A 19,525-nucleotide genomic window follows, 5' to 3' on the forward strand; every position below is an offset into this window, starting at 1 on the left:
AGGATGTAATTGCACTAGAGAGAGTACAGAGGAGATTTACGAGGATGTTGCTAGAACTGGAAAAATGCAGCTATGAGGAAAGATTGGATAGGCTGGGGTTGTTCTCCTTGGAACAGAGAAGGCTGAGGGGAGATTTGACTGAAATGCACAAAATTGAGAGGGGCCTGGATAGAGTGGAGGTGAAGGATCTATTCACCTTAGCAGAGAGGTCAGTGACTAGGGGCATAGATTTGAAGTGATTAGTAGAAAGATTATCTCGCTTACCCTAAAATGCATCTATGCCATTCTGCTCAACTACTCCCTGTGCTAGCGAATTCCACATTCACATAACTCTCTGGTAAAGAAGTTTCTCCTGAATTCCCAATTGGATTTATTCATGACTATCTTAGATCTGTCTTTAGGAAAAATGTCAAGGTCATGGAAAAAGTGCTAGAGAGATTCACTAAGATCATCCCTGGCTTTATTTATCAGAAGAAACGGAGTATTTTTACTAAAACAGAGAAAGTGAAGATGAGTTCATTTAATTTTTAATATCTATAATTGATCTAATATCCTCATTGTTGCCCACATAAGGTGCTGTGTGTTGTACTTCAGGACACTCACACTTTTTCCATATTTAGTTTCAGCTAATATCTAATAATAAACAACTAACAGAATTTCGAGAATATTTTGAATGCATAGCATGAGAAATTCTGTTTACCCCAATCTTCTTTACAATTGGATGCCTCTGAAATACAAGACAAGTCTTTTGATTTCAAAACTTAAATAATAAGATGAAAATGTTAAATTCTAAGAATGACCCATGACATGTTTTTCTTGCTTAACAAATCAATAAGTCTCTGATGTTATGGAGAATATAAATGTGGTCATCCTGGTTTGATTTCATAGCTTCCAGTATGTTCGCAAGAACACGTCAACTCAAGAGAGAAGTAGAGCAATGTAATAGGCTACGGCAGCCCACTGGTTATGGTATTAGACCAGCAACCCAGAGGTAATGAGTTCAAATCCCACCATGGCAAGTGGCGACAATGAATTTAAATAATTTGTGGGCTGCCACCAGAAGTGACCATGAAAGCTGCCGGATTGCTGCAAAAACCCAAGTGATTCATTAATGTCTTTCTGGGAGGGGAATGATCACCTTAACCCAGTCTGGCCTACACATGACTCCAGTCCCACACTGCATAGCCGACTCTTAATGCTCAGCACAGGCAATAAAGACTGCCTTGCCATGTCACCCATATTCCCAAGAACAAATTTTAAAAGTTCAAACATACAGAGGTACAGAAAAAGCTGAAGTTTGATTTCACAGCTTCCAGTATGTTCACTAAAATACCTCAACTCAAAAAGACGTAACCACACATTTACATCTTGCTTGCAAAAGTTCTAATTTTATTGAGGGTGCGGTGAAAGGAAACAAAGGGAATCTGAATAGACCATGCAGCAAGGGATTGGTCCTTCAGAGATCAGCGACTCAACGGAGGGACAGAGTTTGGTTTTAACTGACTAGTACCTGTGCGTTTAAGCCAAGCCCCCAGGGTCATATATCAGCAAATAAAGATATATGCAAATTAATGGGAACAGGAAATAAACTCAAAATATGTCCCCTCTCTCCAACACCATGCTGCCCCACCAAGGGAGGTAATGGACTTCTGCACAGCTGGCTTCGCAAAAATTAACATTTTCAAAATTGAAGATTGAGTCACCGGACACCATCAAATAAATGCAATCTGATCTTTCAAAACTAAATATCAAGGCAACTTATGATGAACTCCACAATCTATGATTAAAGCCATTATGAATATACACATCACTTCTTTGCCCCACTGACAGGTTTTCCCAACACATTATTCTACAATATTTCCTGATACAAAGATAAACCTTGTGGAATATATTCCTGGAAAAGTTACTTACTGTTCCACAAACTTTAACATCGTGTAAACGGCCCCATTCGTCTTCATGGCTGTCAACCATCATGACACTGTCATCCTCATCCAGGCCCCATTCTACCTGAAGGTCAATGCGAACTTCTTCTCCAAGAGAGTGCATTCCAACTGCTGGGAACAATCCATCTGGAGACATGGCCATAACTACAGACCCCACCTATACAAATATAAAAAGGAAAGGTTCCAGTCTTTCATATAGACATGTTATACCAACACAACTATGCTAAAATCAAACAGTACCAATCCAACTTACAAACAGGAAAAAAGGTACATTACTCAATGCTTAACTGGAGATCCATGTGATAGGAACATAGTGACAGGATTAGGCCATTCAGTCCCTTGTGACAGTTCTGTCATTCAATCAAATCATGACTGATCTGTACCTCAACTCCATTTACGTTCCTTTGATCCATGTCCCCATTATGGATATTACATAAAGATAACAACCAAGATTGGTTGACAGCTGCAGTCGATTTTTTAACAAAACATGCAGGGGCTTCGCGTCCAAGATATTTCACCTTCAGTCCTTCCAATGCCATCCCCTTTAATAAAGGACAGGCAATTGAAACAATTCAGTAGCTGAATTTCCAAACAGCCCGAACCCTGATGCATTTGCAAAATTCACATTAATCTATAGTTACTTCTATGAGGTCCTTCTCTCAAATGTACCTTCAGTGAGAAACAGCACAGAATAGATGGTTCTTCACATCAGGAGCCATTTCTCTGCCCCCTTTGCACTTCCACCTATGTTAGCCGTTTAAAAACATAAATGGTACATGAACAACTGGAATAAAGTATATAAGTTGGGTTTGCAAAAAAAAAAAATTCTGGTTCTTTGCTTCAGAATTGTTAGTTTTGCTTTTGACAGCAGGTTAGCGTAAAGGCTCCTTCAACACTAAAGCCTGGCTACCTGACCCGAACCTGGCCACATGTGTCAGATTCGGGTCAGGTCTGTATTCTGAGTCCAGCATCCGGGCTCGGATCGGGTCGGACTAGACTGTACTGTTTTGTTTCATATTGTTTGCGTTTTAATCTACAATTTTTTTCTGTTTCAATAATATGTTTGTTATTTTCGGGTCGGGCATTTAAAAAAATTAAAAGACTCGGGTCCAGGTCGGGTTTGGGTTGGCTGTTGTCGGGTTGGGCCCGGGTCAGGTTTTAATTTTATACCTGAGCCAGGCTTTATTCAACACAGTCCCATCAAACACTCCCAGGCCAGATACAGCACAGATTAGATACAGACTAAAATTGTTTCTACTTGATTGATGCCATGCAGTCTTCTTCACCCCAAGACAGTAAAACATTATGATGAAAAGAACACATCACAGCCTCAAACCCGTACAGTACCAGCGGAAAGGACAAAACCGGATGAAAAATAATCAATATGAGAAATTTGAAGTATTTTGATGGAAGCATAGCGTCAGAGCAACCAGATGATCTCTGCTATCATTTCAAAAGTTGCTTCATTTGAAAAATTATTTAACACCCTTACTGCTGATTAGACTATTGCTGGGAGCGTGGCAGAGAGGACATCAGCAGCAGCACCAGCTGCAGTGTCTTATACTTCCTTTGCTGTGGAAATGGACTGTTTTACCATTTTTTTAAAAACTGCATTTCTGCAAGGCCCCACAGAAGGAAGGAACTGTTCCCATTTTTGAGAAAGTCCTGGAGATAATGTAAGGAGAATTAGCTGGGGCAGAAGGCAATGGTCCAGACTACATAGGAAGTGTTGGGAGTGCAGGTTATCACAGTGTCTACGGTCATTGTCACGGATGCGCAAAAGGTTTTACACCTCGCAGAAGTTGCCAGGGTGTCTGGCAGATGTGCTGGTTTCAGGTGGAATGGTATGGGACTGCAACATACAATCCACCTCAACCAGCTGCATGCTCACATGGGACATCAGCTCACCCTTTGCTCTCTCTAACATGATCACAGGTCAACCCATATTTATGCCTAACACACCTTTCATATTCCAACCAAACCGTTCACTGATGGTGGGTAGCTCTATTCAAAGATTCCAGCAACCATGCGCATGCTACATGTTCTTGCACTATTGCTTTGGAAAAAACAATGGTTAATCATATAGCAATAGTAAAGCTCAACAAACAGCACTTCACCAGTCTCTTCAGGATTGCAGGTAAAAGCTCACAATTGAAGACAGAGGCTGGTAACTGTCAGTAACGCAGCTGATCACAATCCTCAGAATATTCATTCTGGAGCTAGCAGGCTGCCACTCCATAGAGCCCATCACCAACATCACTCAGCTTATAGCTATCCTTGCTGCTTTTTCTTCCCTCAAAAACATGTCAACCACTGTTAATAGGAACCATAAAAGATCACAACATAGCATGGCGTGTTGGTAACTGAAATTTATCACAAGGAATGTTTCTGATTGCAATAACATCTTCGCATTCTGTTCCATAGGTATTGCAGACTTGCATCATAACTGATGGCATGGAGACCTTGGGCTCCAATGTTAATAAGTTGATGCTCTTTGGGCCCTCTATTCACCCTCCTCTTGAATTCACTGCATGGTGAGCTCTTGCATGATAACAATTATGCAGCACACTGTTGGACTGCTTTCTTGTTCTAATTCGTTTTATTACTTTACAGTGGAGTACACAGACATGCAGTGACAACAATGCAAGATCAGGTATACACTGAGACACCACACTACATAATCCAGCATGTGTGTTCAGTTTGGTAAGGTTTTTAATGAGACATGATATGACACAATCCAGTATGCGTGCTCAGATACATCACACTTCCATTTCCAGTATGAATACAACATACAGTGGTTCACTCACAACTCATACTAATTCTACCTTTGATCTCTAGATTCCATGCATACCACTAAATCATAGTACAAAGATACATAAGTGACATCAAAATAACACGGATCCAGCAAAATACACTTAACTCTACTCAATCTCTTTGAACCACTCTGTTACCATGTTTACATCGCCCTCACAAATTCTTCCCAACATTTTATTACTATAAACACAAGTTACCAGATTAACCTCTTCCAGACCATCAGAACAAAAGAACACAAGAATTAGGAGCAGGAGTAGGCCACTTGGCACCTCAAGCCTGCTCCACCATTTGATAAGATCATGGCTGATCTGATTGTAGCCTCAACTCCACTTCCCTGTCTGCCCCCCAATAACCCTTGACTCCCTTGTCGATCAATAATTTATCTAACGCAGCCCTGAATATATTCAATGACTCAGCCTCTACTGCTCTCTGGGGAAGAGAATTCCACAGACTAATGACACTCAGAAAAAAAATTCTCCACATCTCAATCTTAAAGGGGAGACGCCTAATTTTTAAATTGTGTCCCCTAGTTCTAGACTCCCCCACAAGGGGGAAACATCCTCTCAGCATCAGAGACATGGATGAATGACTTTCACACATTCCACCCCCCCACCCCGTCATGAGAAAACATCCTTACCTTAGGGCCACTTACACAATGCATCCCGTGTTCAGCAGAAAGCAGTTTGAACTCATCATGTGCTGATCCCACAGACAGCTCAGGACAGAGCTACTCAGGTAGTGTGAACTCTCGATCCTGCACACTATCCTTTTGGGGACCATTTCAAGGCCATACAGCAGGATTTACCCAGACCAATACAGGCAACAGAATCTTTTTCATTAGTCATATTCAAGCTCAAATTGTACCCTTGTGGAAATGTGTGCTTAACTAATCTGCTAGAGTTCTTGGATTCTGGTGTCATCAGCCACAGCTTGAGTGGGTATTCCTTTCAACCAGGATCCATTTATTAAAGGTGGAACCGACTCGAAATAATGGTAGTACCGTACACTGGTGTATTAGAATTAGAATGAGAACATTACAGCGCAGTACAGGCCCTTCGGCCCTCGATGTTGCGCCGACCTGTGAAACCATCTGACCTACACTATTCCATTTTCATCCATATGTCTATCCAATGACCACTTAAATGCCCTTAAAGTTGGCGAGTCTACTACTGTTGCAGGCAGGGCGTTCCACGCCCCGACTACTCTCTGAGTAAAGAAACTACCTCTAACATCTGTCCGATATCTATCACCCCTCAACTTAAAGCTATGTCCCCTCGTGTTTGCCATCACCATCCGAGGAAAAAGACTCTCACTATCCACCCTATCTAACCCTGTGATCATCTTATATGTCTCTATTAAGTCACCTCTCCTCATCCTTCTCTCCAACGAAAACAACCTCAAGTCCCTCAGCCTTTCCTCGTAAGACCTTCCCTCCATACCAGGCAACATCCTAGTAAATCTCCTCTGCACCCTTTCCAAAGCTTCCACATTCTTCCTATAATGCGGTGACCAGAACTGCATGCAATACTCCAGGTGCGGCCTCACCAGAGTTTTGTACAGCTGCAGCATGACCTCGTGGCTCCGAAACTCGATCCCCCTACTAATAAAAGCTAACACACCATATGCCTTCTTAACAGCCCTATTAACCTGGGTAGCAACTTTCAGGGATTTATGTATCTGGACACCAAGATCTCTCTGTTCATCTACACTACCAAGAATCTTCCCATTAGCCCAGTACTCTGCATTCCTGTTACTCCTTCCAAAGTGAATCACCTCACACTTTTCCGCATTAAACTCCATTTGCCATCTCTCAGCCCAGCTCTGCGGCCTATCTATGTCCCTCTGTACCCTACAACATCCTTCGGCACTATCCACAACTCCACCGACCTTCGTGCCATCCGCAAATTTACTAACCCACCCTTCCACACCCTCTTCCAGGTCATTTATAAAAATGACAAACAGCAGTGGCCCCAAAACAGATCCTTGCGGTACACCACTAGTAACTAAACTCCAGGATGAACATTTGCCATCAACCACCACCCTCTGTCTTCTTTCAGCTAGCCAATTTCTGATCCAAAGCTCTAAATCACCTTCAACCCCATACTTCCGTATTTTCTGCAATAGCCTACCGTGGGGAACCTTATCAAACGCCTTACTGAAATCCATATACACCACATCCACTGCTTTACCCTCATCCACCTGTTTAGTCACCTTCTCGAAAAACTCAATAAGGTTTGTGAGGCACGACCTCCCCTTCACAAAACCGTGCCGACTATCGCTAATGAACTTATTCTTTTCAAGATGATTATAAATCCTGTCTCTTATAACCTTTTCCAACATTTCACCCACAACCGAAGTAAGGCTCACAGGTCTATAATTACCAGGGCTGTCTCTACTCCCCTTCTTGAACAAGGGGACAACATTTGCTAACCTCCAGTCTTCTGGCACTATTCCTGTCGACAATGACGACATAAAGATCAAGGACAAAGGCTCTGCAATCTCCTCCCTGGCTTCCCAGAGAATCCTAGGATAAATCCCATCTGGCCCAGGGGACTTATCTATTTTCACACTTTCCAAAATTGCTAACACCTCCTCCTTGTGAACCTCAATCCCATCTAGCCTAGTAGTCTGAATCTCAGTATTCTCCTCGACAACATTTTCTTTCTCTACTGTAAATACTGACGAAAAATATTCATTTAACGCTTCCCCTATCTCCTCTGATTCCACACACAACTTCCCACTACTATCCTTGATTGGCCCTAATCTAACTAGAAAGAATGTATCTAGTCAGTTTCCAGAGTACCTGGCATCTACCTGCATGCTGCCATTTTTATGCTGACAGGCAACCGGCAAATTGATGGAATGGAAACCCTTTCTAGTCATAAAACCCATATGGCCACATGGGTTTGATCAGTGGCGACCTGCACTCCTACAAGGCCAGCCATTCTGATAGAGTTCTCACTTGCTTTGCTTTCCTTTCAAAATATTATCAAGACCTTCATCTTCGCAAAGAATCTGTGACCTGATATGCGCAGCAGTGCAATGCATACTGGTTCAACTGACACATTCATCCAGGGCAGCTTGAAGGGACCAAGTGCCATTGAAGTTCGAGACAGTCATGTGTTCTAGCACCACAGCAGAGCAATCTCAGTCATGGACAAGACTTGCCTACAGGTAACAGCAGCCCCCCGATTGCCACTTACACTTCACCAGAGAAGCAAAGATACAGCTCCCCCAACATGTCCAAGTAACCGTGCCACTGTCTGTACAACTGCCTTCTTCAGCAGAAGTCAGCTGACCAGGTCCTCTGGTGCAGGCACCGTGTGCCTCATCTGCAGACTTGCCAAATCAAACCATAGCTTTCGCCAACTCAGTGGCTGCTATTTCACCCAATGCTGCAGAATTGCAGGGTTTCGATGCTGCTAATTCTAACTACCCAGGGTTTTTTCCCCCTTTTCTGCATTTTTACGTTTGGCAAGTTATGACCTTAAGGAAATCATTGAACTTGTTCCATTGAGAGAAAAAATGGATGAAGTTTTTGAAACTACCCAACATTTTTTTTTAAAAGTTATAGCCAAAGTTGTTCATATATTTCCAGACTGTTTGCAAGACAAAACAGGCATTGCATCCGCAATATTGTGTTCCTATGACAACAGTGTTTGGAACAAGAAATATTTGTATCAATCATGGGTACAAGATGGTACTCGTCGCAAATCAGTTTTATTTTACAGGGGTTACATTTGAATGGCCAACTGATAATTTTAAATCTAAGATCGATAGATTTTTACTAGCCAAGGGTATTAAGGGATATGGAGCCAAGGCGCGTGGATGGTGTTAGGATATATGATCAGTGAATGAATGTACAGGCTCAAGGGGCTGAATGGTCTACTCCTGTTCCTATGTTCTAATTCAGAAAACTGAATTCAGGAACTGTTGCCATGGAGCCCCAACCTTACAAATGACATACAGCTGACCAGAGTGATCCTCGCACAAATTACGCAGAATGCTTAGCACAGGAACAGGCCATTTAGCCCAACAGGTCCATGACAGTGCTTATGCTCCATATAAGCCTCCTCCTACCACTCTTCATCTAACCCTATCATATCCTTCTATTTCTATCTCCCTCAAGCACCTATCAAGCTTGCCCTCAATGCATCTATGCTATTCACCTCAACTACTCCCTGCAATAGCAAGTTCCACGTTCTCAACACACTGAGTAAATAGTTTCTCCTGAATTGGATTTGTTAGCGACTATCTTATACTACACAGACTGTAGGACAAAGCTGCGCCGAACAGGCCAAGCACTACCAGCAAGACTTCCAATCAAATTATTCTGGATCATGACTGATTATACATTGTCTCAAACTTCACATTACACCCGCCATCGCTAATACATTACAAACGCTGATATCAGTTAAACCAGTTCTTCCTATTAACACACACACCTTCAGTTCAATTCAATATCAAAAATTCCAAACCTTACTTTCAAAAATGTGTAGGTTATCTGTGGGACCAGACAAAGTTTGGGCAATGCAGGGGCATTCATTTGTTCAACAAGTATTGTGCAGAAATAGAAGTTCTGAAAAATGTTGCAGTCTTTAAATCATTGCTATCATCGACAACAATTCACAAAGCATCATTATGCATTCTTTTAACTTGTTTGATTGCCAAATCCTGAACAACACAAACTCATTGGTTAACAAATTCTCATTCAGATTTCTGAATACAGGTCATGGACCTGTAGAACAGTGGAACTATGAATATGCTTTAACTGCATACTCAATTACAAGGAAGTATACTCTCCCCACCTCTTTTCCGTTTCTTGTGAAAAACACAGTTGCCATTCCTCTGTCAAAGGATTCTGGGTGGACACCACAGCCAATTCGATCACCTGTAAAACACTTCGGCCCAAACTGTTGACCCACTCCGTTTCCATTAAACAACCTACAAAACGAAAAATAATCAGTTCATTAAAAAGGAGCTCTGGAGAATTTTTCAGTAGAAAACACAAGTCCATGTCTTCCACATTGCATTTAAAATTGCCACATATCAACTGGGCTCATTAGAGGTTGAGTTTGAAATTACATAAGACAGCAACAGTCAGAAAACCAAGATTTTAGAATGAACTCAAGACCAGATTTAAAAAGTGATGGGAAGAAAACAAGAGTCACGTAAGTACAGCAAACCTCTCCGAGAAAGGTACAAGGTGGGGAGGGAAGCTATACATCCTTTTTCATAGATTGTTTTCTGCCTGCTTTTCAATCCATCTGCACCATACCAATTCCTAGATGGTAGGGAAATCAGCCACCCTACTCCCAGGCCGTATTAAAGTCAGAGTGATTTGCTGCTACAAGCCACAGCATGTCCCACAACTTACATCCTTTGTTATGAGGCGGCAGCTCCCATAGAGGTCTACCCAGGGCTCCCGCATTTTTTCTTCTCCAAAAGCAGACAAGGATGGGACCTCGAGCAAACCCACATGAGTGTAACAGGAACAACTGACTTGTGGAGTGGTTTCTGAAAAATAGACTTTTGCCGTTTTCCAAACAACTAACAAGTATCACCCCTAAAACTAAATAGATTCTGACTAGTTCAGGACACAGCATGTTGGTACACCATTAAGAACCAGCATCCCAGTTACCTCCCACAAGTTATGGATTAGATGGACAATAAAGCTCCCCATACCCCACTCTCCCATCAAACACTCCCAGGGCAGGTAGACAGGTTAGATACTATGGTGTCCCACTGAAAACTTCTCCTCAGTTCTTGGTTTGATCTCTGCATCTGTACTGTACACAAAACGGAGCATCTAAGACAATTTAATCACATTAAGTATCCAATAAAGATGTTTCACAGCAATGAAAAGACAGTATTCCATTTAAAAATGGTGTGCAAGTGGTTTCCAAAAGCCCCATTTTCAGAAGAAACCTTCCAGTGGTGTTGAGACAATCCTGATTAGTTGTAGGGAAATGTTTGCAACACACTCACTAGTGAGGGACTTGCTACAGCTCTCAGAGGGACCAATGCAAACAAACAGAGATCTTCCTGGTCCTGAAGTAACATGGGATATGGAGATAATTTTTTTTTTTAAATGCTGGATAAACTTTTCTCTCAAATAGGCAGGGATACTTAAAAAGGATTTCCCTGCAGTGTGAACAAGAGAAGGATATTGGGGGGAGGTAAATCCCAAATTGGTCTAAAGCAAGATAAGAATATTCTAAATAAAGGAAAGTATTAGAGAATCTAGTTAAGCTAAAGAAGTGCAAAAGTGCTTGGACCTGATGGGATACATCCAAGGATTTTGATCGAAATGGGGGAATAGCACAGGCCCTTGAAATTATATTTGAGGGGGGGGGGGGTTTATTATTTGTTCATGAGATATGGACATCACTGGCAAGGCCAGAATTTACTGCCTGTCCCTAATTGCCCTTGAGAAGGTAGTGAGCCACCACCTTAAACCGCTGCACTCCATGTGCTGTAGGTACACCCACAGTGCGATGAGGGAGGGAGTTCCAGGATTTTGAGCCAGCATCACTGAAGTGATACAGTTCCAAGTCAGGATGGTGTGTGTCTTGGAGGGGAACTTGCAGGTGGTGGTGTTCCCATGTGCCTGCTGCCCTTATTTCTTCTAGGTGGTGGAGATCGTGGGTTTGGAAGGTGCTGTCGAAGGAGGCTTGACGAGTTGCTCCAGTGCATCTTGTAAGTGGTACACACTGCTGCCACTGTGTGCCAGTGGTGGAGGTAGTGAATTTTTAAGGTGGTAGATGGGGTGCCAATCAAGCGGGCTGCTTTGTCCTGGATGGTGTCAAGCTTCTTCATTGCACTCACCCGGGCAAGTGGAGAGTATTCCAACACAGTCCTGACTTGTGCCTTGTAGATGGTGGACAGGCTTTGGGGAGTCAGGTGGTGAATGACTCACCACAGAATTTCCAGCCTCTGTCCTGCTCTTGTAGCCACGGTGTTTATATAGCTGATTCAGTTCAGTTTCTGGTTAATGGTAACTCACAGGATGTTAATGGTGGGAGATTCAGTGATGGTAATGCTGTCAAATGTCATGGGGAGGTGGTTAGACTCTCTCTTGTTGAAGATGGTCATTGCCTGGCACTTGTGTGACATGAATGTTGCTTGCCACTTATCAGTCCAGGCCTCAATGCTGTCCAGGTCTTGCTGCATGCAGCTACGGACTGCTTCACTATCTAAGGAGTTGCAAATGGAACTGAACACTGTGCAATTATCAGTAAATATCCCCACTTCTGATCTACGATAGAGGGAAGGTCATTGATGAAGCAGCTGAAGATGCCAAAGACAGAGCCCTGAGGAACCCCTGCAGCGATGTTGTGGTGCTGAGATGATTGGCCTCCCAAAAACCACAACCATCTTCCTTTGTGCTAGGTATGAGTCCAGCCAGTGGGAGTTTTCCCCCAATTCCCACTGACTTCAGTTTTACTCAGGCTCCTTGATGCCACACTCAGTCAAATTCTGTCTTGATGTCAAGAGCAACAGATGTGTACCAGAGGACTGAACAGCATTCACTTATCTCATGACTGTTATTTGGGGGGACCTTCCATGTACAAATGGGCAACATGACAGTAGTCACTGCACTTCAAAGTGTCACTGTGTCTGAAGCATTTTGAGATGTTTAGGTGAGTGATAAAGCAAAATGTATTTATGCAGTAACTTTACTTCCACTACAATCGAACAAAACAAAGCTATTTCACTCATATTACTTTCAATCTCAATTATTCTTCTCTATTACTCACTTGCCATCATCTGCATGGTAGGCAACAGAATGTGGAAGCCATCCTGGCTGGTGATCCAGCTTGTAATACTGAGGGACTAATCCCACTGCAATGGTCCCTCTTACACCAGTATCCACGATACACACCTGCAGGGAGAAAAAAAATCATTCACATTTCATTAACAAACTGACACCTTCTCAATTATATCCAGTCTTCCTATCAACTGACATAACTTAAGGCACGGTCTAACATCAATGTTGTGCATTATCTCTTTCCGTCATATGACCTGTAGGCACAAAGGGAAATGAGCATCTATAACTTGAGAAGATAGCAACAATGAGATACAAACTCAAGTGAGAAACAACCCTTACTGCTTACATTTATATTGAGCCTTTCAAATGCAATATCCCAAGGTGCTTTACAGGAGGGGTACAGAGCACTGGGCAGGCAGCGAGCTGACTGAAGGCAGTATCACAGAGGTGGATCTTGAGATTTTAAGAAGGTAGGGAGACATAGCAAGGTGAAGAGGTTAAGGAGGGAGCTCCAGAGTGCCACTAATGACCAAGCACTGGGGAAGATAGAAATGCAGAGTAAACAAGTGTTTGCAGCAAATAGATAAAGCAAATGCAGTGATATGATTTTGATGGAGATTTAGAAAGCATCTGGTAAGTTAGCAAAAAAAAAGAGACTTATGGAAAAGATAATGATACATGATATTAGGGAAATGTGGGCAACTGGATAAAGAAATGACTGGGCAGAAAGCAATAACCACTCCTTGCATCCACACATAGCACCTTTAATATAATAAAACGTTCCAAGGCACTTCACAGGAGCATTATAAAAAAGTATGACACCAAACTAAAAAAAGGAGATATTTGGTTAGATGACCAAAAGCTTGGTCAAAGAGGTAGGTTTTAAGGAGTGTCTTAAAGGGAGAAAGCGAGGTAGAGACGGAGAGGTGTAGGGAGGGTATTCCAGAGCTTAGGGCCTAGGCAACTGAAGGCACGGTCACCAAAGGAATCATTGACAGAAATGAATGACAACTGAATATCCACCAAGAAAAACACTGACAACTTAAGAAAACAGAACCCAATTCTGAAAAGGGTGGCTCAATATCCCGCGTCGTATAGCATTGGACTAATAGGATGGGAGTTGACTGCCTTTGCCAGAGCTCCAGAGGCTATCCTAGTGATAGAGCACTTCACCCAAGGAGACGGAAGGCAACTCAATCTACATTGGAAGTATTGGAAGACTGGAAGCCAATTTAAAATTCTCATCCTTGTGTTTACATTTCTTTATGGCCTCATCCCTCCCCATCTCTAATCGCCTCCAGCCCTATAAAACCCCCACTCCCTCAAATCTTCATTCCTCTGACTCTGCCCCTTCACCCCACCATTGGTGGCTGAGCCTTCAGCACCTAAACCCCATCCCTCCATCCACCCGGCCTCTTTTAAAACCCACTTCTTTGACAAAGATTTCAGTCACCCATCCTAATATCTCCTTCTTTAGCTCAGTATCCATGTTTTCCTTATGCTTTTCGGTGAAGTGCCTGGGAATTTTCTATGTTACAGGTGGTTACATCGGGTAGCAAGGTCATTGGAGACCTCAGCAGGTGGTCCTCCCTGCCCTTTTGGGAGTCACCACAGGTAAGGGTCACATGCTCAGGGTTACGAACCATGGCCAACAGCTGAACCAGCAAATTTTCGGCAGTGACAGCGGAACAGCTAGAACCTCAAGGGACAACAGCTGCTTACAGCTGGAGGATCTTTCGGGAAGAGGGCTTGTGTTTCCTTTAAAGCACACAAGAGGAAGGCAACGGGAAACCACCTCGTAGTTTTTCTCTAGTCATATCACTCATTTCTCAAGTAAGTTAAAAAATGGGAGGCCTTACAAGCAACTGAAGAGGAAAGCGCAAGACCGTGATGTGTGGAGACATGAGCAGAGGACCTGCCCTGGAAGATCACCACGGCTACAGGTGGTGTATTATCGCAACTTATCCCTGTGATATCTGAATTTGAGATTGAGACAGTTTGTACTTAATTTTAGGATTGAAACTATGGGCCAGAAAATTGTAAAAATAATGATGAGGCTCACTGTTATTTATGCACAAATTGGAAAGCAACTTCAAGCAAGCACTTAAAGCACAGTTGATGGGAAAATCCAGAAGTTGCTGTCTGGGACCCGCTGTTTCGCCATAAACTGCGCAAAAACAGCATCTCACCATTTGGTTCCACATTCAAATATTCTGAATGACATGAAGTTCCTGTACTTATGACGGAAATGCAGACTAAACGCATCACAGACAATTAGGGCTCGCTCAACTCAATCCAAGTAACCTTTTTAACAGCATGAAAAAGTCTTCATTACTGTCACTCTCTGACACTGAAAATTAATGTTTTAAGTGTGCAGTCTCACTCCTTCAACTTTTTATTGTTGAAGATTTTTTTTTTAAATTAAAATATACTTGCTTCTGTTTTACCTCATCTCTTAATCCATCACCTTTCTCTCCCTATTTCACTTTCTGTACCTGATTTGATATTGAAGTCACTATTCTTTCTTAGACACTGATTCAGACTTTGTGCTCTGCATTAACAATTCTTCACTCTGATTGGTTAAGGAGACACACAGTTGCTTGCCCTGTTGATACAGGTCCCAGATATCTTGTAGAGGGCATTGCGCTATTTCAGTCTCCCACTAGCAGCAACTTGCCATGCAGAAGCTCATGGAAATTAAAAGAGGCATGGTGAAGTCTAACAAACGGTAGATGCCATTCGTTCGGCAGTTACAGTAAATTCTTGCCCATTATACTGGCCAAGACACTGGGAGAACTAACTTCTTTGAATAGCAGCATGGGATCTTTTGCATCCACCTGAAAAAGGGCAGATGGGCCTCAGTTTAACGCCTCATCCGAAAGATGACACCTCTGACTCCCTCAGTACTGCACTGAAATGTCAGCCTCGATTTTGTACTCAAGTATCTCGAGTGAGGCTGGAACTCACAATCTTCCGACTGAGAGAAGTAAGTGCAAGCACTGAGCCAAGTCTAACATGAAAAGAGTGAGTGCAAGATTGTATGTGGGTGGAAGGCAGATAGCAAGCGAAAGAGAAAGCATGCACACATTCAAAGGGAAGGTGACAAGTGTATTCTGGTATAACACAAACTATATGGATTTAAACTGAACTCAAGGTCTCTGTATTTATGCATTTTTAATGAATCAGGGTTTGGACAAGAAAGTAAAAGAGGTTATTGAATGCAGATATATCAAGTGATGAACCTGGGGCAGGGAATCAAAATCGACAGGAAATAACACAGGAAAAGAATTAGAGGATTTTAGTGGAAAACACCATTAAACTATCAGCACACTGTGCAGTGGCAGTGAAAAAGGGAAACATAGGTCCAGAACTTGATGGCAAAATAATGGCAAGTTTAATGAGAAAGAAAAATTCCAAGGGGAGGACCCACCATCTGCGGTTAACTAAAACAAACGTTAAAGGCAGTACCAAACTTAAAGAAAAAATATATAATTGCGAAAGATGGGTGGCAGGTCAGAAGATTGGACAGAATATAAAAAACAAAGAATGACTAAAAGATTAATAAGGAGGGAAAAATTTGAGTACAAGAGAAAGCTAGCTAGGAATATAAAAGCAGATAGTAAGAGTTTCTATAGATATTTTAAAAAGAAAAGTGTCAACAAAGTGAGCGTTTGGTCCTATAGAAAGAGTGTCTGGGGAATTAATAATGGATAATAAGGAGATGGCAGATGAATTGAACAGGTATTTTGCATCAGTCTTCACTATAGAGGATACAAGCCCAGAAATAGCTGTAAGTCAGGAAATGGGAGGGAGGAACTCAAGAAAATTACAATCACCAGGGAAGTGGTACTGAACAAATTGTTGGAGCTGCGGGCTGACAAGACCTCGGGTCCTGATGGACTTCATCCTAGGGTGTTAAAAGAAATGGCTAGTGAGATAGTTGAGGCATTAGTTTTAATTTTCCAAAATTCCCTAGATTCAGGGAAGGTTTCATTAGATTGGAAAATAGCCAATGCAAGTCCTTTATTCAAAAAGAGAGGGAGACAGAAAGCAGGAAACTACAGGCCAGTTAGCTTAACATCTGTCTTCGGGAAAATGTTAGAAGCTATTACTAAAGACATTATAGCAGGGCATTTAGAAAAATTCAAGGTAATCAGGCAGAGTCAACATGGATTTGTGAAAGGGAAATCATGTTTAACCCTTTGAACAAGTAACATGTGCTGTGGATAAAGGGGAACCGGTAGATGTACTGTACTTAGATTTCCAGAAGCTATTTGATAAGGTGCCACATCAAAGGTTATTGCTGAAAATAAAAGCTCATGGTGTAGGGGGTAGCATATTGGCATGGATAGAAGATTGGCTAGCTAAGAGGAAACAGAGAGAAGGCATAAATGGGTCATTTTCTGGTTGGCAAGATGTAACGAGTGGTGTGCCACAGGGATCTGTGCTGGGGCCTCAACTTTTTACAATTTATATAAATGACTTGGATGAAGGGACCGAAGGTATGGTTGCTAAATTTGCTGATGACACAAAGATAGGTAGAAAAGTACTTGTGAAGAGGACATAAGGAGGCTACAAAGGGATATAGATAGGTTAAGTGAGTGGGCAAAGATCTGCAAATGGAGTATAATATGGGAAAATGTGAAATTGTCCCTTTTGGCTGGAAGAATAAAAAAGCATATTATGTAAATGGTGAGAGATTACAGAGCTCTGAGATGCAGAGGGATCTGGGTGTCCTAGTGCATGAATTGCAAAAGGATGGTATGCATGTTCAGCAAGAAATTAGGAAAGCTAATGGAATGTTATCGTTTATTGAGAGGGAAATTAAATACAAAAGTAGGGAGGTTATTTTTAAATGGACAGAAAACAGAGAGTAGGAATAAAAGGGTCATTTTCAGGTTGGCAGACTGTAATTAACGGTGTACCATAAGGATCAATACTTAGGCCTCAGCTATTTACAATCCATTTAATGACTTAGATGATGGGACTGAGTGTAACATATTCCAGTTTGCTGACGATACAAAGTTAGGTGGGAAAGTAAGACGTGAGGAGGATGCAAAGAGGTTGCAGAGGGATAGACACAGGTTGGGTGAATGGACAAGAACACGGCAGATGAAATATGATGTGGCGAAGTGTGAAGGTATCCACCTCAGCAGAAAAAATAAAAAGGAAGAATTTTTTTTGAATAGTGATAGACTGGGAAATGTTTGCATTCAGAGGGGCCTGGATGTCCTTTTACAGAAATCAAAAGTTAACATGCAGGTGCAGCAAACAATTAGGAAGGCAAATGGTCTGTTAGCTTTTGTTACAAAGAGATTGGCGGTCACACAGGGCGAGGCCCCAGAGCACAGCAGTCACACAGGGCGAGGCCTCAGAGCGGTCACAAAGGGCGATTCTGACTGAGAGTCAGTGAACTGCACAGGATGAAAAAAGATGGCACAGTGACGTCACAGCACAAGGAGGCATGTGGTGGTTACAAGTAAACATTGAATTCAATCAACCTATAAAGTAAGCTAGATCAATTAATTAATATAAAAACTAAAAGAAAGTGATATAACACAAACTTTAGTTTATACCTTGTATACTATAAAATTTATCATATAATTACCATCTGTTTAATTAGTCAGATATGGGGGATAAAGTTAAAATTATATTAACAGGGGATAGTAACATTAAAGGGTTCCTAATTTTTCAATAAATTAAAAAGAGACATATAGATAAGAGTTACATAAAAACATTTAAGTTAACCCACCAATAAAATAGGGTGACATCAGCACAAAGGAAGGAGCTGATCGGCGAGTAGCTGGTGTGTGTTTATTTAAGTCTTAAGTTTATTTCTCTTAATTTATTTAATAACCCAATAAATAACGACAGGGCAGGGCACCTCAGTCCCATAGAATGCACATCCTGTTCCATGGGGAAACTCCAGGACGCTTCTCATGTCCTGGGCAACCACATGGGCAGGAAGTGTCGTCAGCTGGAGGAGTTCGAGCTCCGGGTTTCAGAGCTTGAGCAGCAGCTGGCGTCACTGCGATACATCCGCGAGGCTGAGAGCTACATGGAGAGCATGCGTCTGGAGGTGGTCACGCCATAGCTTAAGGGTGTGCAGGCAGAGAGTAATGGGTAACCACCAGGCAGTCAAGGAGGACTAGGCAGGTAGTGCAGGAGTTCCCCGAGTGCATGGTGCTCTCTAACCAGTATTCAGTTCTGAATATTGGTGAGAGTGATTGTTCCTCTGGGGAGTGCAGCCAGAGTCAAGTCCACAGCACCATGCTGGCTGAGCTGTACAGGGGAGGCAGGAGGAAGATTGGGGAAGCAATAGTGATAGAGGATTCAATAATTAAGGGAACAGACAGGCACTTCTGTGGCCAGAGTTGTGATTCCACTATGGCATGTTGCCTCCCTGGTGCTAGGATCAAATGTTAATTGTATATTAATTGTTTAATCGTATGCAGGTGATGGGCATTAACTGGGCATTAACTTGAGCCCCTATGAATGGACACAGACTGAAATTGTGTTTGATGGGTTTGGAGGTGTATAATTGTAATGTTTCACTGTGTAAATAAATATAAAAGTGTGTAAAGATTGGTTCCAGTTCCATCCTTCAGCAACTGGCTTTCTGGAATATAATATGGTAGCAGAGAATGGTTGCCTAATGGTGAAGCTTGGAAGCTAATACATTTTCAGACAGAAAACTATAATCCTAGTAGCCATTGTGGAAAAATGGCAGACAGCAAGTGTAAATTGTTGAGATATGATTATTCTCCGATGTTCTCGGAGTCTTAACCATATAATGAGTGAAAGAAAGAAGTGGATATGTGGGCACGGGTTACATTCCTACCAAAGAGGAAACAAGGTACGGCCTTGGCATTGTTGCTTCCTACCAGAAGTAAAGTATTTGATGAGCTGGGTGCCCATCAGTTGGATAGTGATGAAGGTTTGGATCTTTTATTAGAGTTATTGGATGAAACTTACAAACAAAAATGATCTCTCAAGT

General features: G+C 42.1%; 1 protein-coding gene across 3 annotated transcripts in view; it reads right to left on the reverse strand.

The window, feature by feature from the left end:
- spryd3 (SPRY domain containing 3) overlaps positions 1-19,525 on the reverse strand; it is a 312,897-nt gene that overhangs the window by 271,944 nt on the left and 21,428 nt on the right. For all 3 annotated transcript variants that reach the window (XM_068025007.1, XM_068025008.1, XM_068025006.1), the window contains exons 4-6: positions 12,518-12,642; positions 9,566-9,701; positions 1,912-2,100 (exon numbers count right to left, since the gene is read on the reverse strand). In XM_068025007.1, coding sequence (XP_067881108.1) covers positions 1,912-2,100; positions 9,566-9,701; positions 12,518-12,642 — 450 coding nt within the window. The remainder of the gene's footprint in view (positions 1-1,911; positions 2,101-9,565; positions 9,702-12,517; positions 12,643-19,525) is intronic.

This window comes from Heterodontus francisci, chromosome X (genome assembly GCF_036365525.1).
Source record: "Heterodontus francisci isolate sHetFra1 chromosome X, sHetFra1.hap1, whole genome shotgun sequence".
In the NCBI taxonomy this organism is placed as follows: domain Eukaryota; kingdom Metazoa; phylum Chordata; class Chondrichthyes; order Heterodontiformes; family Heterodontidae; genus Heterodontus; species Heterodontus francisci.